Source organism: Herpailurus yagouaroundi, unplaced genomic scaffold, assembly GCF_014898765.1.
Source record: "Herpailurus yagouaroundi ecotype Mexico unplaced genomic scaffold, PumYag 207, whole genome shotgun sequence".
Lineage (NCBI taxonomy): Eukaryota > Metazoa > Chordata > Mammalia > Carnivora > Felidae > Herpailurus > Herpailurus yagouaroundi.
The window spans coordinates 3,755,106-3,776,307 of NW_024412438.1; the positions used below are offsets into that span (position 1 = coordinate 3,755,106).

General features: G+C 59.6%; 1 protein-coding gene across 5 annotated transcripts in view; it reads right to left on the reverse strand.

Annotated features, from left to right (window-relative positions):
* Window positions 1-2,229: 2,229 nt before the first annotated feature.
* The window catches only part of SEMA4A (semaphorin 4A), a 27,956-nt gene continuing 8,983 nt past the window's right edge, over window positions 2,230-21,202 (reverse strand). For 2 of the 5 annotated variants that reach the window (XM_040452658.1, XM_040452656.1), the window contains exons 2-15: window positions 17,114-17,278; window positions 15,443-15,603; window positions 14,479-14,541; window positions 14,175-14,273; window positions 13,846-13,951; window positions 12,963-13,079; window positions 12,507-12,631; window positions 12,159-12,331; window positions 10,976-11,126; window positions 6,166-6,346; window positions 4,423-4,541; window positions 4,175-4,332; window positions 3,858-3,958; window positions 2,230-3,468 (exon numbers count right to left, since the gene is read on the reverse strand). In XM_040452658.1, the coding sequence (XP_040308592.1) occupies window positions 2,876-3,468; window positions 3,858-3,958; window positions 4,175-4,332; window positions 4,423-4,541; window positions 6,166-6,346; window positions 10,976-11,126; window positions 12,159-12,331; window positions 12,507-12,631; window positions 12,963-13,079; window positions 13,846-13,951; window positions 14,175-14,273; window positions 14,479-14,541; window positions 15,443-15,603; window positions 17,114-17,249 (2,283 nt within the window). In that variant the 5' untranslated portion in view covers window positions 17,250-17,278 and the 3' untranslated portion in view covers window positions 2,230-2,875. Of the gene's footprint in view, window positions 3,469-3,857; window positions 3,959-4,174; window positions 4,333-4,422; window positions 4,542-6,165; window positions 6,347-10,975; window positions 11,127-12,158; window positions 12,332-12,506; window positions 12,632-12,962; window positions 13,080-13,845; window positions 13,972-14,065; window positions 14,274-14,478; window positions 14,542-15,442; window positions 15,604-17,113; window positions 17,279-17,980; window positions 18,206-21,202 lie in introns of those variants that run through there. The other 3 variants (XM_040452657.1, XM_040452660.1, XM_040452659.1) reach the window with 3 other exon arrangements.

The following is a 21,202-nucleotide window of genomic DNA, read 5'->3' on the forward strand; positions in this document are numbered from 1 at the left end:
GAGGGGGGGGGGGGGCTGGGGACCCACCCAGTGGTGTGGAGGGGTGGCAGAGAGGAAGCGTAGGATGAGTTCCAAGCCTCCCCTCGTAGGGGAACATTGGAGGGGAGCAGGTCTGGAGGGGATGACAAACTGAACCTGGGAGATGGTGCGTTAGAGACGCCTGGGGTGTGTCTAGTTACAGGTAAGCAGTAGCTAGAGGGGCGGGCCATGCCCTGTCCCCCACGATACCTCTTCCCGGTGGCCGGCCCTGTTGCTGCGTAGTGAGCCCTGTGAGGACAGGAAGCAGACCTGACTCCTGTGTCTCCCGCCGTCTAGGCCAAGTTCTGAGCCATAGCAGGTGCCTAGTGCATGTTCGCCAGATGGATGGGCGGATGCGTGTCCTTGGTTAAGAGGCGGGAGTGGAAGCAGCAGGCCTGGAGACCTCAGAGGGAGGGAACCCCTGTCCGAGGGAACCCCTCGGAGAACCCCTGTCCCTGTCCGAGGGAACCGTCAGAGGGAGAGAACAGAGCTCGCGGGAACGAGATGCAGAGGCAGACGGGGAGGCAGGTGAGCACGAGGGCACCGCAACCGGAGACCAAAGGACAGGTGTTGCAGGAAGGAATTGTCGCCGAAGTCTGCAGAGAGGTCACATCGGGTGAGACTGACCAAGGCTGTGCTCTCACAAACAGTAAGCACCCCCAAGGCCTCGGTCGCCCGAGCGTAGCGCCCCACGCTGCAGGCTGTGGACCTTCTTTCTGACAGGTGAGGAGCTGGGGGGGTGGGGGGGGCAGACAGGGGAGAGGCTTCTGCACTCACAGCAGGTGCCGCCCCGGAGGCGTGTCCTGCCCGAGGCCCCACAGCCCCGGGTCTCCAGGCCAGCAGGGGAGCCGCGGGAGAAGGCTTGCGGGTCCTTGGAAGAGTGGAAGCCAGGCCAGGGGTAAGAGTGCACTGGGCAGCGGAGGAAGAGGAGTCAGCAGGGGAGAGGGAAACCCCTAGAGAAGCCACGTAAGGCCAGCAACGAAGACACGGCAGGCGGGATCTGGAGGGGACCCTTGTGCATCGAGTTCACAACAGCCAAGAGGTGCAGCCAACCGGGCGTCCGCCCACAGATGAGCAGGTGAGGACATCGAGGCCAGCGCCCCTGGCGGAGCACGCGTCAGCCCCCAGAGAGGAGGGAACGCATCCTGGGCCCGGGCTACGCCACGGTGACCCTGGAGGATACTATGGTGAGTGGAAAAAGCCAGTCGCGGAAGGCCAGATGCTGTACAATTCCCCCTGAAGCCCCTGAAGTGGTCAGACTCGTAGCGAGTGGAATGGTGGCTGCCAGGGCTGCAGGGAAGGGGGAGGCAAGACGAAAACGCCCTAGAGATGTTGTTACACAGCAACGTGAATATCGTTGACACTACTGAGCTTAAAAGTGGTTAAGAGGGTAAATGTTACGGTATTTGCTTTGTACCACGATTAAAAATAAATACGTAAATAAAAACAGTAAACCATAGGGGAAGAGAGTTATGGGAAAAGGGGGGCCAGGTGTGAAGGTGACACAGCGGTAGTCTCAGAGAGTCATTTGTGCGGAGAAAGCCAGACCACAGGGCATCGGAGAGGGCGAGGGCCTCCCTGGGGCGGGGGGGGGGGGGGCCTACGGTGTACTCATGTGTTTGGTTCCCGCAGAGAACATCTAGCACACCTGGGTGGGGAGGGGGGGAGACGGAAGGCAGGGGTCGTGGAGTGAGAGGGCAATGCCGGGGGTCTTGGCAGACAGAGGGAAGGGGCTTGGTTAGCCCGAGGGAGGTGGCACGGGGGTGTGGACAGAGCGCCGCGTGTCAGATCTGGGAGGGGATGGGGTGGCTGTACAGTCTCTCCATAAATCCAGCCCACGAGAGTTGACGCCAACTGGGGCCGTGGGGAAGGGGTGCCGAATCGGCGTCACGGGAAGCTGGGACAGCAGGGAACAGTAGCTGCGGGGATCGGAAGCGGCGGGGGTCAGCGACAGGTGAGGCGCGGCCCGGTGGGTCCCGGCGGAGGCTGCCACCCCCCAGGGGCGCTGGCCTCACAGCGGGGTCCGAGCCACTCTCCTGCAGCGCCTGAGCAGAGGAGAGGCCTGGGGGGCAGGTCCCGGGTGGGGAGCCGGCAGCGCAGAAGAGACCAGGCACCCCACAAACCCTCCCTGCTGACGTCGTGGGACTGCCTGCTCGCCCCACCCCCAGGGTCCTCGGCTACGGCATGCCGCTCGGACAAAAGCACCACTCGTAAGCTTTGTCTTTTTAATAAAAAATAAACTGTCTGTGACAAGCCGTTTTCTGAATCCCAAAATAAAGGAGGGGAGAGGACAAAGATCAAGGGGTCAGCCACAGCAAAGGAGTGAACAAGGCTCAGATGACCCCTGTTACTCCAGCCAGGCCAGCAGGGATCACAGTCTGCCCAACCGAAGCAAGAAGGAAGGCGGTCAGACTTCCGGAAAGACTTCCCGGGAGTCAGCGGTGCATGGTTGACAAGGGAGGGGGAGGGCGCGTCTCCCTGCAGATCCCCGGGAGGGGGGCGCTGGCGTCTGAGGTGAGGTGGCGGCTGCGACCAGAGTGGGGTCGCCAGGGGTACTGGCGTGCTGTCCCGTTTGTATGTTGGTGTTTATTACCACAGGGTCCTGGAACCTCCCCCCCCCCCCCCACCCCACACCGGAGGGTTCTGGAACAGCCAAGCTGGAGAGCCTGTGTGCGTGGTGGAAGGCAGGCCCACAGGGGGTCAGGCCGCTGTGTCCAGCCCCGCTGAGGGCTCCTGGTGGCACACAGTGGCAGGAAAAGGTGGTCCTTCGTGGTACTCCCCCACCAAGGCCCAGGTCCCCACAGCCGGCATGGCCAGGCGCCCTGCCCACCCTACAGCCCCGGTCTGCGCCCAGAGTTTAAGCCACCTCGGAGCCCAGATGGTTGTTGTCCGCGTCCACCTCGCCGGCCGAGGTCGTGTGGTCCTTGGGAGGTTGGAGGTGCTGCTTTCTGCTCAGGGGGGCCTTCTCCCCAGGAGGCAGGGTCTCACAGCCCCGCACCTTGCCCCGGGCTCGGAGCGCCCCCAGTGGGGAAGCCAGGACAAGGAGGAGGGCTCCAGAAAGCACGAGGGCCAGGAGCACAGTGACCGTGAGGAAGTGAGGCCAGTAGGACCGCTGGGCGGCCAGGGCGGCCCCGCCCCCGACCCTGGTCAACGGGGCCTCCACACGTTCCCGGGGGATGCCCGCCAGTTCGGGGTCCAGAGCCAGGGGCTGATCCTGGCTGTGCACCCAGTAGGAGACCACAGGGTAGGAAAAGTCGTTCTCCGTGGCCCAGCACTGGTACAGGCCCCCCGCCCCGTCCTGCAGCAGCAGCAGCAGGGAGCCGTTGTAGACCGCCGCAGAGGCCTCTGGGACCGCCGCTTTGCCGTGACTCCAGCGGTAAGACGCCAGGGCTGACAGGCGGGGGCAGGGGAGCTCCACGATGGAGTTGGGGACAGACAGGACTTCTTTAACTGGAGGTGAAGGGTGAGCGGTTCAGAGAGGGGAGGGGAGGGCGGGAAAGCTGTGCCAACATTTGGACCCTGACTCCCCTCTCCGGTTTCCATTTCGACTCCCCAACTCGACTCTGACCCCTCCCCTATCTCCAGTCTGGACCCCAAACTGACCTCAGTCCATCTGACCCCAGCTCTGCACCAAAAACAGACTGCGGCCTCAATCCTGAATCCCAGCTTAGAGCTCCTAACCTTCCTCCCTAAGCCAGGACCCAAATCCGTCCCAAATCTGGGCGTTCAGGTCTCCAGCCGGGCAGGTGCTGGGGGAAGAGACTGAGGCAGAAAGGCCCATCCCTGCCCAGAAGTCCCTGAGCCTCCCCGCCCCCCCCACCCCCTGGTTTCGCACTCACTGATTTCGGGGCGGCTCTGAGGCTGGCGGCTTCTGCCCACGGGGCCAGTGGCACAGGCGAACCGTGGGTTCCCTTGCTCCATGTCCTGCCTCCAGGACTTCCTGAGAAGGCGGGGAGAATACACTCATCCCTTGAAACAGACCAAAGTGGGAAGAGGAGGAGGAAGAGGGGAGGTGAACCCAGGACGGCTTGCTGTGACCCCTCCCCAGGAGGGACGCTGTTGGAGGGAGGAGCCCCTGGAGAGAGGAAGAACCCCGCATGATGGGGAAGAAGGTCCTGGCGGGCCAGCCTCACTGCCATCCGGGACCGGCACTCACGGGATGGGGGTGGGCAGGAGGCGGCAGGTCCGGGACTCTGGATCCCAGGCACAGTGGGGGTCCCGGGCAAGGACACAGTCCACACAGCTCTCATAGACGCTACAGTTGGCTCGTGGGACCCGCCAGATGCCCCTTGAGGAGCCTGCAAACACTGCACCCTGCAAAAGAGAGGGAGAGTGACGGGGTCACCCTGCCCAGTGAGGACCCGGCACCCAAGCCCCCCACCTCATCGGAGGGCCCCTTGCCACCTGTGCGGGGGCCAGCAGCAGGTTGCGGACAGGTTCAGGTTCAGGGAACAGCTGGATCTCCTCCACCAGATGGACGCTGTTGTTCCCACTCCCCACAGCCTTGTGGAGGGACCCCGTGGCTGTGGGGAGAGAGCAGAGACTGTCACGGGTCCACAGACCCTTCTAACTCCAGATGGCCTCCCGGCTGTCAGAACGTTCCTGCTGAGTGCAAAGTGCGCAGACACGGATCTGTCAGGCTGTTGCCTTCGATGCCGCGGAGATCACGTAAGTCCCGTCATAAGTGGCTCACACCCCTGCCCCTCTGCCCCTCTGCCCCTCTGCCCCTCCTGTGCCGGAACCCAGCCCACCTTCCCCACGGACTTGGGGCCGAGGACAGCTGAGTGCTTTCCGGAGAAAACCATGTCACCAGCCACCCTCAGCTCCACCGAGTGTCCCTGCTCCGAGGCACTTCAGTGAAGTCCACCCTGACCACCCTTTTAAAAAAATTTTTTTTCAACGTTTTTTAATTTATTTTTGGGACAGAGAGAGACAGAGCATGAACGGGGGAGGGGCAGAGAGAGAGGGAGACACAGAATCGGAAACAGGCTCCAGGCTCTGAGCCATCAGCCCAGAGCCCGACGCGGGGCTCGAACTCACGGACCGCGAGATCGTGACCTGGCTGAAGTCGGACGCTTAACCGACTGCGCCACCCAGGCGACCCCTGACCACCCTTTTAAAAACCGCCATTTCCTTAACTGGCATTCCTCATCTGCCCTCGTGCTGAATCACTTTCTAATCTCCTAACACGCCGAGTAGTGACTCATGTGCCGTGTTTATCGGCTGTCTCCGTGCATTCCACACGGACCGAGCTCTGGGGGCGTTCTGCTCTCTGCTGGGACCCAGGGTGGGCACAGCTGACACAGTGGCTGGAAACATGTCCTAAAAGAAGGAAGGAACCTGCAGGTTTCTTCCACTGAAGCTCAAGGTCACCCCTGCCCGGCCCTCCATAGACGCGCCTGGCAATCTTCCACATTCCCCGCGGGCTCTCTCTCCTCCTTTCCACAACGGCTTTTGAATCTACCCCCTTTCTCTCCAACCCCCCCACCTTCTCTACCCCTCACCCCCAGCCCAAGACCCTGCGTCCTCCAGCTGCACGGAGGGGCCTGCCCATAACCTGCCAGCCACCCACCCAATCCTGCCTGTTCTATTCATTCACCACCAACCCAGCACGGTGCTGGCCCCCACCCGTGTCCCAGGCTCCGGCTTCCTGCTCTCTCTGCAACTGTACCTGCCAGTGACCCCCTGGCCTGCCCCTTTCTTCACCACCTGCCCCTCTCCTGGATCCCACTGACCTTTCCTTCTTTAAAAAAAGCACGCAGGCTGCCGCCCCCGCCCCCACAGTGTCCCCTCCCTGCTTCCCCTCACAGCAGACTTCCTAAGGAGGGGCCCTGTCCTGGTTGCTCCCAGTTGCCCTCCACCTGCCCGCTCTTCACCTCTCTCCATGGCTCCTCCATGAGAGAAACAGCTCCTGCGAAGGCCCCCAAAGTCCTCTGTGTTTGTCACCCCCTCCAGCACTAAAGCTCAGAAGGCACGGGTAACCCCGCTGTATTTTTAGAGCCTAGCAGGGCACCAGGCACATAGCCAGTATTGAGAAAGCATTTGTCGAACGAAAGCATGAGCGAATGAACTCCAGGGCTTCCCTCCTCAGCCTGAAACGCAGCCCCTACGTGGTCGCCGAGGGAGGTCCTGGAGCCCTTTACTCACTGGTGCCCAGGTACATGACCAGATGGCTGTGCCCATCGACGCCCTGGACTGTCTCCACCGCGAGTCTCGTGTACTCCACGCCAGACTTCACCAGCACGGGGGTCCCCACCACCTGCTCGTCCATCAGGAAATGGTCCTTCATGAAGGTCAAGGCTTTATCAGAGGAGGGGCCCACGGAGCACTAAAGCGGGGAGGAGGAAGATCAGGTCAGCTCTCTCCTTCCCGTGAGCTCACCACCGCCTCTTCCCTCCCTCCCAGCTGCAAGCCTGCTGCGCCTCCCTCCCTCCAAGCAGTCCTCATCTTAGGAGGTGGTTAAACTCTGGAGCTGCCTGGCCTTGAATTCCAGCCTCCGAACACAGCGCCGCGTATATCACAGGCTTGGTGCGCGCACGAGATGCACAAATACGCGAAAAGTAACTAGAACAGGCGTGACATGAACAAGTGCTCAGTAAGTGTTAGCGGTTATTACTTTCCTCCTCCTCATCGCCTTCATCCAGGGTGCCCGGCAGGAAGTAGGGCGACAGCTACCTGCTGCAGGGACCACGTCTCACTCTTATCGGGAGCCCCGGGCATACCCAGCGCAAGACTGGCACACAGCTGGTGCCCAGTGGTGTTTGTGGAGTCAGTGACTGCATGACGGATGTGACAGAAAGGGGTGGTGTAGCAGGAAGCGCCTGTCACCACGGTGTGGCACGAACTTGCCACACGAGTCTGGCAGAGCCCCTTCTCCATTCGGGGCCTCCTTTTTCTCACCCATAAAGCGAGGGGACGGCGGACGCGGTGGGCCGGCTGTTCTCCAGAGGCCCTGCCAACACCAGCACGCCGTGTGTCCTGATCTCAGTCAGGATCCTTGTCCTCCACACCCAAAAGCACTATGTTAGGGCCAGCCCAACTCTGTCCCCTGCAAGCTGTGTCCTCAGGTGGGTTTCCCCACCCCGCCCCGCTATGAGCCCCCATTTCCTTGTCTGTAAGTGAGGTAATAACAGCCGTGTTTCACTCTGATGTCAGAATGAGCACACGCACCTATTCTCACTTCCTCCCCCGAAAACGCCGGGCGGTGGGTGACGGCAGAAAGCTACAGGGACTGGGAGAACAGGAGGGGAAGCAAGGGCAGCCACAGTTTGGAGGCTGGAAAGCAAATGAACACACAGTAAAAGACTTAGCAGGGGGGCGCCTGGGTGGCGCAGTCGGTTGAGCGTCCGGCTTCAGCCAGGTCGCGATCTCGCGATCTCGCGGGATCTCGTGATCTCGCGGTCCGTGAGTTCGAGCCCCGCGTCGGGCTCTGGGCTGACGGCTCGGAGCCTGGAGCCTGTTTCCGATTCTGTGTCTCCCTCTCTCTCTCTGCCCCTCCCCCGTTCATGCTCTGTCTCTCTCTGTCCCACAAATAAATAAACGTTGGAAAAAAAAAAAAAAAAAAGACTTAGCAGGAAAAAAAGGAAGGACTTTTCTTAAGCCAGCCCTGGGGTAGCCAAAGCTGTCTGATTTACAAGGCAGAACTCCTAAAGGTCATGAGTGAGTGGCCCCAGCCACCTCCAGAAGTGAGGCAAGGGAGGCACGGAGTCAGAAGAGTATTTGGAAGTCTGTCCAGGACGGAGGCTGGTCTCCTGCAGCTCCCGTGCCTGGGGGACTGGCCCTGGCAGGGCCTGGCCCAGGCCTGGAGGCTCACTCTCTGGAGAGGGTAAAGTAGAGGGTCTCTGGGCGGAGGGCACGGGCACGCCATGAAAGCAGGGGTGAAGGCAGGGAGGCTCAGTGCATGCTGGGACTCCTCCCTCACCCCCTCTCCCCCAACACCAGCAGCCAGGCCGTCCCCCTCCGAGCAGAAGGCTAGAAGAGGGCTCCGGAAAACTGACTGGAGGTCAAAGGTAAGACTGGATGATATTCATGTTGAGGGTCCCCAAGGAAACCGCCCAGCCAGGCCACCTCCAGGGGACAACAGCGGAGCCAAGTCCCGTCCACCGGTGTAGTTTCCAAACAGCTGCATGGTCCCCACCCTCAAGTACAGCAAAGAGCCCAGAGCTACCGGACCAAAACAAACAAATGGAAAACAAACAAACAACACAGCTAAATGATTCAGAGAAAAGAGACCTTCACGCAAAGTAGTATTACCATTTTCAGAGAGCTAAGTGAAGAGAGTGTATCCACGAAACAAGAACATGATGCTACAAAAGAAGACTCTACTTCAAAGAGGGAGCCAGACACCACGTGTGTCCTGAAGGAAGACACACGACCACGGTGAAGGGATCAAATCACACTCATGTTACTGAGTCTCTAGACCCAACCTCCAATGAATTTACAGGAATTCCTTAAACTCCACCACAGAGAGACATGGTCACCAAGATCTAGACAGTGAAAAATTCTACATGACAAGTAAATGGCAAGAGAAAACAAGAAGATGGAAAGGGAACGTATAGATTAAAAGAGACTTAAAAGAACAACGCCTGGGGGCGCCTGGGTGGCTCAGTCAGTTGAGCATCTGACTCTTGATTTCGGCTCAGGTCATGATCTCACAGTTTGTGAGACGAGCCCCACGTCAGGCTCTGTGCTGACAGTGCAGAGCCTGCTTGGGATTCTCTCTCTCCCTCTCTCTCTGCCCCTCCCCTTCGTGTGTGCTCCCTCTCTCTCTCTGAAAAGAAACATTTCAAAAAAATAAGACAAAATTGAGACACTCTCCCAGAACGTAGGGCAAAACCGAAGTCTTGGAAAGCTGGACAGCATTTAAAAATGGAGAGGACCAGTCCAGGAGGGCCAGAAAGAAGCAAGAAAACATTCTAACATGAACGTGTCCACTCCATGAGGGCAGGGACTTCTGTTTGCTCTCTTCACTGGTGTATCCATCCCCTAGTGCTTACAACAGTGGCAGGAAGCCTCAAAAACTGTCTGTTCATTAAAAAGAAAATAGGGGCAAATAGTTCAAGAAAACTTCAAACTGCAGGAACAACTTCCCAGGCTGAAGGGGCAGGCTGAATGTCCAGCACAAATGAACAGAGTCCCGTCAAAGCACAATACTGTGAAATTTCAGAACTGGGGACAAAGAAAAGGCACTACAAGATTCCAGTGAGAAAAAAACAGGACATTCAGAGACTTCAGAATCAGAATAGCTCTGGGTCTCTCAGTAACCCCCTGGGTAATAACAGGGCAAGCCTTCCAAGTTTTGCAGGAAGCTTAGTTCTAGTCTAGAATTACCTGCACACATCAAACTACCAAATGTGAAAGTCGAATAAAGACATTTTCAGACACTCAGTCTCAAAAAGTTTACCTCCGCTGTATCCCTTTCCAGGAATCTATGGAGGCCACGTTCATGAAATAAGATAGTAAAACAAGAAAGAAAAAAAAAAAAAAAGAGGAAGTCACAGGTTGCAAGAAACACGAGAATGTCACGGACAGATACAAAGGGAAAGCCCAGAATGATGAGCAGGGAAATTCCAGGATGGCAGCGGTGCCCTGGCCCCGGACGGCCAGCTGCTGGTCCAGGCCGCAGTGGATAGGAGCAGTTTCCAGGAACGTGAAACTGTTTGAATGCCTAATGGCTGTGTCTTCAGAAGAAATGCAGATAATTGAGGAAGAGTCTGAGGTTGAATTAATGATAAGAGCTTAGAAAACAAAGCAAGCAAAAAAAAAAAAAAGTGAGAGAGAGATAATTACTAACCCCAGGGAAAATTTTTAATTATGTAAAAAGGAAAAGTAATCATGGCCTTCTACGTAGCTCAGTGGTGCAGAAGAGTCCGACATAAATATTGATCTAACCAAAATTGTGACAAAACTACCCTGGGAGATGAGGGGTGGGTGCAGTGGTGTGCTGGCAAAGCAGTTCCGGTGTGGGCGTCGGGGATCCCTGTCTCCTGACTCATCGGGTTTGCCAACTGCCGTGACCTATACTCCCCCCGTGGCTGACCTCAAGCTACCAGCGTAATGTCAGTGCCCACGAATTTGGAAAGAGACGCACAAAAACAGTTCTTGCTAGCTGCTGCAGGCCACACACTACTGGGGGGCGGGGGGGGGGGGGGGGCAGGGGGGAGGGGGAGGAACACAGTTAAATCCTCACCATCCAGAACGGGGAATTCAATAGATCCTGCCTGAAAATGAAGCATCAAGAGGCGGCAATAAAAGTATGTTAGAGACGGGGCGGGGCGCCTGGCGGGCTCAGTCGGTTAAGCATCTGACTCTTGATTTCGGCTCAGGTCACGATCTCACGGTTCGTGGGATGGACCCCCGCGTCGGGCTCTGAGCTGACGGCACCCAGCCCGCTTGGGATTCTCTCTCTCCCTCTCTCTCTGCCCCTCCCCTGCTCGCACTCTCTCTCTCAAAACAAGTAAGTGAACATTTGAAAATAAAAGTACGTTAGAGATTTGGAGATAAATACACAAAGTATCGGCTAAGAGAGTTGAAGGGGGTTGTCCCTCTAGAGAGGGAAAAGCATAGGGCAGGGAATAAGGCAGATTTTTATAACCGACCGTGTAGCTCTCTAGGATTCTTTAGATGGTGACCGTATAGCTCTCGGATCAAAAAACAAGAGTTGAATAACAAACGCAGATGAAGATGCCAGGCGGTCCTTGGCACAGCCCGTGCCCCCTTGTCTCCTCAGTGATGTACTCAGGTAAGTGGTGTGCACTTAGCGGAGGGGGTGCTTCTCTGTGGGTAGGATGGGGTTGGAGCAGCTGGGCCAAGTGTGTATCTGAGCAGACAGGGCCGGTTAGGGCAGGAAGCACCAACGACTGGACACTCACTGCGCCACGACAGGTCCTTTGACATGGGGGAAGTGTGTGTGTGTATCTGTGGAGGGCGGTCGCTCGGTGTTGGGGGTGGTACTCACGCTGCCTGGCCGGGGACTGATCTCGGGAACCCCGTAAGTAGTCCAGCGTGAAGTCTCTTTGTTCAGCTCCTTGTACTTCCCCTCAAAGACACGTCTGAAGTCCTTGAGAGAGAAGGCACAGACGGCAGAGCTCCTGGTCCCACCGATCTGCCTGGGGACAGCCAGAGGGGACACTGTTATCTCTCTTCTATACCAGGAAGCTCCCCCTGTAGCCCTGGCCCACCCTGGTCAGAAAGCCCAGGAGGGAAAGGGTGTGGAGGGTGGGGCTGGCCTACTGATGCCTAGTCTCCCCGAGCTGTGGTGATAAGGCCGGGGGAGTCCCTTGCGGACCGTCTTGGGACCTGAAGTGTGATTATCCTTAAGGAGACGTGATTGGGGCTCAGGCCATGGGGGTGGCTGCTGCCTGTCTTGCCCAGGCTGGGCTGTACCCATGGGAGGGGCAGTGTAAACAGTTCCCAACAGGCTCCAGATGAAGCCCTGCTCCTTTTGGTCCTACTGATTCCTGACCCTCAGGGAACCAACCAGAGCCTGACTATGAGAATATTTGTATTCCTTCAGCCCTGGCCTGTGGACAACAGGTTTCTCTTGTTCTCTTTAACCTGATTGTGGCTCACATCCTGTTCTCGGTTCTGGATGTCATTAATACCAGCCTCTGCTTACAGCAGGTATTTTTGGTACCTGACACATTGTCAGGAAGTACCTAAACACCGTGTGACCAGATCACAGCAAATCAACTGACTTTTCTCAGCCTCCAAGCAATGACTATTTTAACTTTAGTGATACTGATGGTGTTTCCCTTTTTGCTTTGGCCATTAGGAAGCTCAGAGCTAAATTGTGATCAGCACCTGGCACTGCATAAATGACAAACATCTGTAATGCGTCGTCCCAGTCCCTGCCTTGTCTTATTTTTCTTTTACTCCTGTTTCCTTATCAGTTTTTATCGTATCTTGTCTCAATGTTTGCCTTTGGTAAGCTGTCTCCTATCCTTTTTGGAACCAGGCAGGCTATCAACTAGTAAGAACCTGAGTTTTCTTTTTCCATCTACATGAAGGGGGTGGGTCTGATCCGTGGGACGTGGTGGCGATCACACGCCTTCCTAGGTGAGCTGCGCGGAGTGACAGCTCCAACCCGCCGGCCCCACGACCCGCGCGCGCAGCCCCCGCGTTCCCGCCGCTCTGCTCACCACTGGGAGCTGAAGGTGGCGTAGACGCGGGCGTCTGCGGAGGCAGTGGCGGGCAGCAGCACCGCATGGCGGACGACGTTGAAAGGCAGCTGCCCAGGCTGCGCGCAGAGCAGCTGCGCCTTCAGGAAGGTGGTCCACTTCTTCTGCAGCAGCTTGTCTCCGCCCACGTCGTTCTAGGGCCGCGTGGGCGGAGTCAGTGGCGCCCCGCCCCGCTCCGCTCCGCGCCCTGCGCCCCGCCTCCCGCGCGCCCGCCCCGCTCCCATTGGGTCCTGGGCGCTCGGCCCCGCCCCTGCCATCTCCCCATTGGCTGCCCCGCGGCCAGCGCCGCCTCCCGCCCGGGCCGCACACCTTGCAGACTCTGGCCACGCGGGACGTGTGGAGCTTCTCGAAGAACTCGAACTCGCTGGCCGTCTCCTCGAAGAAGAAGTAGACGAAGTGGGTCGAGGGGATGGCTGCCACGAAGGAGGCGTCCGCTGCGGGGCGGGGCAGATAGACTTAAGGCTGGGACTCTACCCCCGCCCCCACCCCCCCAAGCGCTGGTCCGCAGACTGGATGCCTAGAGGCCGGCCGAGGGTGGCCCTGGGGGGGCGGGGGGGGTGGGGGGGGACATCTGGTCCCTTTTGTGTTTACTGACGCTTCGCGGGGCTGAGAACTGCACCCCCAGCAACAGTACTGCCTCGCACTACTGAAGGAGGTCGCCTACAAGAAGGGCACAAGGGGGAACAGCGGGTCTGGGGTTCTCAGGCCTGGCCGCCGCGTTTGCTCTGGGACGGGCCAGACCTGGCTGGGGACTGGGGTCCTTACGCTGCAGCCAGCGGAGGAAGTTGTCGGTCTTGAGGACAGGCTGGGGTCCCAGCGTGCGGATCAGGATGGGCTCGCTGCCCAAGAAGTTGTTCATGGTGCCAGAATAGAGCATCCCATCTAGGGCGGGGAGAGGGCGGGAGGCCTCCTGGTTGGAGGAGGTCCCTGCTCTCTTCAGACCTGCCTCTGCCTGGCGCCAGCATTCACATCGGTCTCTGGCCCCCTTCTGTGTTCTACACCTTCCTGTGGTGCCCAGAGCCCAGCTCACACACCCCGCTGAGCCCCCTTCTTAGGGAATACTGCCTCAGGGAATAGTCATGCCTTGTGTCCCTCTGTGCACTGGCCTTGTCCAGCCTTCCTCTGGCTGCTTCCTCACAGGCCCAGCAGAACCACTTGGCAAGTAGAATCACTCCTGGTTCCCCAAAGGTGGCTGTGTTTTCTGCCTCCACCCCTTGGCCCTACCCTTCTCTTCCTGGAACATCTTCGCTGCCCATCTACGTATCTTTCAAGGTCCAACTCAAAAGCCAAAGGCCACCTCTTCCAGGAAACCAGGGCAGGGAATCTGTTATGGTCTGTGTCTGGGAGGGCACAGGCCGTGATTTCTTGTAAACTCCGCAGAAAAAAATGGCTGAGCCTCAGGCCTCTCTTCTGCCCAAGACCCTTCCCGGACCCTCTTGCCTGTGTGAACCTCTCTCTTATCTACCTCCCTCCACCTCCTTTGGGGCAGCTTCAGCGGGACCGGTTGGGGTGCCCGAGTCTCTCTCTGATCTGGTGCCCTGAGGCTCCTGGCTTCCCCTCCCTCCATCCCCTGCCTTTCAGAAAACTGTCAGATTCCATAGTTCCCAGAGTGACCTGGGAAGGCAGATACTGGAAACCTGATACTCACCTGCCAAGACAGCTGTGTGCTTATGGGCGGGGTCGAAGGGGCTTTGGCCTTTCCCCTCCACAACTTTGTCCTGGGAGATGGGCATCAGGTAGGAGTCTTGGAGTTCCTAAAGTGGGGGGGGAGAGGCTGGGGGCCAGAAAGCCAGGGTCTCATGTCTGGGAAATGAAGGGCTTGAGGGAAGGAGAGGAACATGGAGGGAAGGTGGGGCCAGGAAGCTCACGAGGGTCCTGCATCTGGAAGAGCAGAGTTTTCCAGAGCTCCAGAGGATGGGCCGGGAGTAGGTGTGGAAGGGATGCTTGGGTCCGAGAGCTGGGTGCCCAATAACTCACGATGAAGGTACAAGCGGGGCTGAAGGCGAAGGTGCCACATGTATATAGGTGGGTGGCGTTGAGAGAGACCAGGACACGGATAAAGTTGAAGCACTGTGTCTGGGGAGACAGAGAATTCAGGCTGCCCCTCCCCTGCTGGGGGGGAGAGGGCGGGGCACCCCCGACGCAGTCTCTCCGTTTTCACAGAGGGTGATGCAGGCGTCATAGTGGAAATAAGCATCCTCCGCTGCCTGTCCAACCTGAGGTCTTCCGGTGGCGGTCTGGGGGCTCTGCCCAGAGCCCCTGCACCCCCACTTCGGCTTACCTCATTACTCTTCTTCTTAAAGGCACATTCTCTCTTTTTTTGGTCACTGGCCGGCCAGGGTATCTGCGGTGGGGAGTGGGGAGGGAGACGAACGAAAGTGAGGTCTTCGGCTCCAGCTTTGACCTGCTCCCGTCTCCTTGGGCCAGGTGTGAAGTCACTGGAAGGCATGGTGGCCAGTGACATGCTAATGAGCTGTAATAACATCAGCTTGTGACTGCGGCCACTGCTCTGATGATGCTGGCGTTCCTTGGGACGCAGCTCTATGGTAGAACACGGCCTGCAGAATCAGACCTGAGTTTGAATCCAGGATCAGCCGCTTGGTGGTTAAGTGATCTCAGTCAATTGCACAAGCTCCTGGAGGGCACCCACCAGGAACGTATGCAAAGTACCCTTAGGGCAATGCCTGGTGTACAGAGCAGCTGTTGTCAAACCACACGTTTCCTGGAGAAATTGTTTAAAATGTCGGTTCCTGTCTGCCACCTCAGAGAAGCTGCATCTTCACCCGGCAACCCATACGCGCAGGTGGCCCACAGGCCACACACTGAGAGGCACAACCGGGAGATGCTCAGAAATTGCTCCCTCTCTCCCTCCTTCCTCCCTCCCCCCTCTCTTCCTCACACCATTCCCGTTAGGAGGCTGACGGTAATTTAATACACAGGCTTCAGTGATTTCTACCAGTGGGTGGATGTCATGTTATTGATGTCACTGGAGTCAGTGTTTCTGTCGTATGTCAATGATTTCCGTTTCAGCCATTCTAGCAGTTAGTATCGTTCAAGCAGAAGGCAGGGTACCAGCAAGTAGGGAGACCACTATGGTATCTCTTCTCTGTTCTGCAGACCGGGTACATCCGACCCGGTAGGATGGGTAGTCGGTCATGCGTAGGCAGACCAGGCACGGGGGTGGGGAGGCACTGTCGGCCCCCTCCCCACCCCCAGCCCATGCCCTTCACCCCTGGCCTGCTCACCATGTTCTTCAGCTTTGGCATCCCTGGATCCTGGATGTTCAAGGCCAGAATGGCCTCCCGAGCCCCCACGTAGAGAGTGCTTCCATCACCACTCAAAAGCAGAGTGTCGAAATCCTGGAGGCCCTTCTGTTGGAAGAGGCTGAGAACCCTGCGTCCGTCCCCTGTTGGGAGTTGAGGAGAAGGGGTGAGTGATGAGGGCTGGCTGGGCACAGAGCTGACTTCCGAGATTGAGGTGGGGAGGGGAAGTGTTGGCAGAGTGTGCCCCGCCCCCCCAGGCCCTGGCAGCCAGACCTACACTCCACCAGCAGCCGCCGCCCCCCCCCCTTCACCCACCCTGCTGGGAGGGCAGGAGTTTTGTGTTGATCCCACAGCGGAGAGAAGAGGCAGCCAGAGACAGGGTAACGACAGCCCGGGGCTGGGGAAGGGTGGCCTGAACCCAAGAGACACACAAAGGGCCAGCAAATAGAGTGAGCCACAATGGACACACTTCCAGGCCTGGCGGGGGTGGGGGGCTGTGGGGGGCAGGGGGAGGAGCAGGGGGAGCAGAAGGCAGACAGACAGATAGGACTGTGTGTCAGGGTGGCTGTAGACTGTAGGGTCACACTCCCCAACCCCCCTTCCCTTCTCTCGCAGGACATTTCTACCACTAGAATCACTGCCATCCGCTGAACAGAGAGGAAACGTTCATCCCCAAAGGCCCCTGTGGGCGTGCCTGGCTGGCACCTGTGTGGGGGCAGCGAGCCAGCCACCGGGAGGCAAGTGAGGCCCTCATGGTCACCTCGGGGTGGCGGTGGTGCCGGGGGGATGCTCCTGTCCTGCTGGTACATCGGCAATGGGACAGGCTCCCCCCACCCCAGGGCTGTGTTTGCACGTCAGCCCTAGAGGCCTGTCCTGTCTAGCTAAGTGTTCCCTTTGGAAGCTGTGAGAATCTCAGGGCCAAAAGGAGAAGTCGGCAAGGTGCTGGCCTCCCCCAGACCTGCGTGAACCCCTCGGTTACTGGACGCCCCATCCTGCGGCCTGACCTCCGGGCCTCGCATCTGCTTCCCGCGCAGAACCCGGAGGGCGGGCTGAGTACCAGCGTTGCTTATGTTGGGGATGCCAGCACTGGACACAGAGGCGTCCTCGCCAACAGCGGCCAGCGTGCATGTCCTTTACCAGGTTGCCCCAGACAGATACCAGAGACACAGCCGTGCCCAGGAGACCCTGCGCCTACAACTCCTGGCATATCCCTTCCTGAGCCTTCTGCCTGGAGCTGAGAGGGCGGGCGGCAGAGCGCCAGGGCCTGCACCCCAGCGGGCCACCCTGAGTTCTCTTATTCCTGGCGTCTGGACGTGGCGCGGTCCAGCACCCTCTGTGTGGTTGTTGCGGGCCTGGTGTGTGCGGGGCCACCGGGTCCACGGATGATCTTCTGGCGTGGCTGTGGCTTTGCGGGCACGTGGGGGTGTGAAAGCAGTTAGGGGTTGGAAGTGCCCGGCTTGAGGACAGTGACATGTAAGGAGGTAAAGAAAAACCACCAGCCCTGGAGAACCACCCCGGCCCCTTCCTCTCCTCCCTTGGTCTTCCCCCTTAGTCTTCCGGCCGTGGCACATAGTTTCCTCATCCACCCCTTCCTCTGCCCCTCCCCTCCAGCTCGGCTTGCCGCCCTGCGCTACCTGGCCGTCGGACACTTACCTGCGTGGTAGATGACCCTGGGTAGGGGCCCCTGCCCAGCGGCCCCCGCGGTCAGCAGCCGTGGCAGCAGAAACAGCCAGAAGAGGAAAAGGCCCGGGAGGCTCCAGGGGTCCGGGCCCGGGGCTAGGAGGGCCATGCTCAGCCAGAGGCTGTCACCAGATGGCTCTGCGGAAACAGACACCCAGACACCCTCTGGGTGAGCAGGCCTCACCACATCCCCCCCCCGGGGAGCCAATAGGAGAGCCCCAGGCAGCAGAAGTGCGCATGGGGGTGGGGGGTGCCGGGGAGGGGACAGTTTCCTTTCCAGAGTGCCTTCTGAGTCTCACTTCCATCATCCACGGGCACCAGCCTGCTGCCTCGAGCTCCCCTGTGGGTCGGAGTCCAGCTTCCTGCCTGCCTTCTGATCTTCGGCCCCCAGAGCCCTGCTCTGCCCTCTCTCACCTGAGTCTCAGGAAGTCCTTCTTGCTGTCTACCCTTTGCCTTCCCTCCCCCGTCGCCCAGAGCCCAGACCTTTCCCGTCCCCGGGCCCAGGCAGGGGACTTTCTGGGGAGCAGCTTCCTACACTCAAAATGTAGGTTAATCAGACCCATCTCTGCTGGGACTTTCAGATCTGTGGCCGACCTCTCCCCTGCCCTCAGAGGACCCAGGCAGGCCTGATTCTGCCTATGCTGACCTCTCCCCTTCCCCTGCTGGGTGCAGGTCTTTGACACTCTGGCCTACCTGGCCCTCCCTTGTAGGGAGGTAATGAGGGGCCGCGCCACCAGGCAGCTCTGCGGCTGCCCCTCCCCCTGCTCTCTGACTCCCTGGGTCGCTGCATCAAGGTCCCCAGGATCATCACCCCCCAGCCGCCCACCTCATCGCACATACCCTCGAGCCAGCCACAGTGCAGAACCCCAGGTGTCCAGAGTCTTGGGTAGGGGTGCATCCAAGGGAAAGAAGAAGGGGCTTCCTAGGCCCCAGAGGCAGGGGACAGGGGATGGAAGGTCAGCCCGGCTGGGCCGGGAGTGCGGCCCGCCAGGTACCCATAGCGCCAGAGCCGGCACTGAGAGCTCTGGAAAACCAGAATTTCCACCTCTGGAGTCGAGTTGTGACAGATCCCTGGCTCAGGCGGAAGTTGGGGGGGGGGGGGGCGGAGGGGGGGAGGGCAAGAAAGGAGACACGCCTCCCCCCCCCCCCAGTCTATCCAGAAAGTTTCTGGGCCATGCCAGCCACCCCACTGCCCTCTGTCGTGCCACCTCTAGTCCAACCAGCCCGGGAGTGGCTTCTTCTCTTGCTCAAGATTTCTCAGATAGGACGTGACCCTGTCCTCTCTGTTCCTCTTTTCGCTCACCCACAAAGCGGGGTCTCTCCACGGCTGTGTGCTCAGAAGTGCCTGCGGTGGTCTCCCCTCGGGACCCCCGCTTCAGGGGGGCCGCAGTCTTGAAAGACTAAGAGGGCTGCGTTGGGCTCTCCCCCGTGGCTGGTTCCCTCCCACGGCCTGGCGTCCATCCCTCCCCGGGGCAGCATCAGGCCAGGGGGAGCCCAGAAAACTTCCCATCTGAGCTCACACCCAACCCCCCAGTGTCTGCTCACCTCTCCCTGGAGGCCCCGGGGCGGGGGGGGGAACCTCCTAATGCAGGGTTAACGAGGCATCTCCAGCCGGGGCGCGCAACCTATAAAGTGGGTAGCTTCCGGCGCACTCGGCCCCAGGCCGGCCGGCTGCTGGTTTAAGAGCACGGCCATCCCAGGGCTAACCTGACTCCAGCTGGTGACCCAGCTCCTTCTCACACTGCCATTGCTCAGGCAGGATGGCCTTCCTGCCGTGTCACTGCCATCCTTCTGGTCGTGGTGCAGCCCGTCATTCCCTAGAATTCCCGGTCAGGGCCCACTCATCTTCCCTCAGTTTCTCTGGGGGCTGGTCCCAGCCGGAGCCCTCCTGACAACTGTTTCGTGGCGACTAGCCTAAGACTCTCCCAGACTTTCATGGAGGCTGGTGGCCAAGTCCTGGGGAGAAGCCAGGGGCCACGCCACTCAGAGAAAGTCTTCCAGACTCAGAATCCAGGGAAGGGAAGATCCCTCCTGGACTCCGCCTTCTGCGCCTCCCCAACCCCTAGTCCAGATCTGGGGCCTGCTCTGCCCCTTGGCCTCTCTGCTTGAACAGATTGGCTTATCTGGGTCACAGGGAGGGGTTCTGACTGCGGGGGAGACGGGGGAGGCAGCCCAGCTCCAAACTCCCAGCCCGACGCCCTGCGTCTGCCCTCTAGAAGTGCTCAGTTCACCGGGCTGGCCCTAGTTCCTCCTGCCCCAGAGACCCGGGGATTCTCCTTCCCCAGCCCCTCCCGCCAATATGAGTAGTTCGCGTTATTAGGCCTTGGTCTCCCCAACAGTTTTAGCAGATGGGCACCACCATAGTCCCATTTCGCAGATGAGGAAAGTGATGTTACGCAGCGAGAAGCCAAGTTAGACTCAGATGGGCCTCGTTCAGAAGCCAACCCCTTGGCCACCCAGTGTGGTCCCTTCTCAGCTCTGAGCCACTTGGATGGGGAAGACACCTCGGAGGGAGGCGGTGGCCAGCTCTGGCTCTTCTGGGCTGAGAAACTGTACCTTAGGGACTCCCGATTCCGGAGGGGACAGAGACCTCTCTGGCCATCAGGTACGAGCACCAGCCCCACACGCAGCAGGGCCATCCGCTTCCGCGGGAGAGCCTGCCGGGGGGAGGACACCCTGCCCACCACCGTCCCTCTTGCGTGGGGGGCTCTGGAGTCGGAGGCAAAGTCACACGGCCATCACCCCCGTGCCGCTGGGGAGCCCACGGCCAGGGTGGCTTCAGGGGCACGTGACCCGGGCAGTCACGGGGGCCCCCCATTCGGAAGGGCCCACACGTGACCTAGTGCTCTCCTGCTGCCGTCCTGAAGGTGCCTGATCACTGCTGAACGCGGGACCCCACGTCTTCACTCTGTGCCAGGCCCGCAAGTGACGGAGCAGGTCCTGCCCCGGCATCAAGCAAGCTCGTGGCCGCCAGGGCTCCTCAGCTGACCTTCCTCATTGCCCACACAAGAAGCCAAGGGCAGCAGGGAAGTGTCTTGGCGGGGGCTGGGGTCTGCAGGGTTCAGGTGGGGCGGTGGCGAGAAGGGGCCAGGTGTTCAGGGCCCAGCCTTAGGGGCTGTGACATTTCATGGCACCGATGTGGGGGCTCCCCAGCTCCTCTCTCCCCAGCCTGGGGACCCCCCCCCCCCGCAAAACAACAATGTCTAGTTCCACCCTGTCACCCGCTGAGGGTCCACCTCTTCTGGGGACTCCTCCCCTCTGGCCCCTAGACCACATCGAACAGTAGCCCCTTCCTGCAAGGCTTTCTGGCCTTTGGTAGAGATGTAGCTGTGGGGGTTGGAGGGGGGAGGGGCGATGGAGACATCGTCCTCGTTCTCCACCCTACCCTGTACTCACCCCCCTGCCCCCTACCCTATGCTCACCCCCTGCCCCCTACCCTGTACTCACCCCCGTACCCCTACCACGTACTCACCCCCTCCGACCCTAACCCATGCTCACTCCCCTGCCCCCTACGCTACGCTCACCCCCCTGCACCCCTACCCTGTACTCACCCCCCTGCCCCTACCCGGTACTCACCCCCTGCACCCTACCCTATGCTTATCCCCCCTGCACACTACCCTATGCTCATCCCCCTGTCCCCTACCCTATGCTCATCCCGTCTGCACCCCTACCCCATTCTCATCCCTCCTCCACCCCTACCCTATGCTCACGCCCCCTGAACCCTACCCTATGCTCATCCCCCTGCCGCCGACCCGGTGCTCATCCACCTGCACCCCTAACCTATGCTCATCCCCCCTCTACCCCTACCCCTACCCTGTACTTCTGCACCCCTACCCTGTACTAACCCCCCTGCACCCTGCCCTAAGCTCACGCCCCTGCATCCTACCCTATGCTCACCCCTTGCACCCCAACCCCATGCTCATCCCCCCTCCACCCTTACCCCATGCTCACTCCCCTGCACCATACCCTGTACTCATCCCCCTGTACCCTACCCTATGCTTATCCCCCCTGCACCCTACTCTATGCTCATCCCCCTGCTCCCTATCCTATGCTCATCCCCCC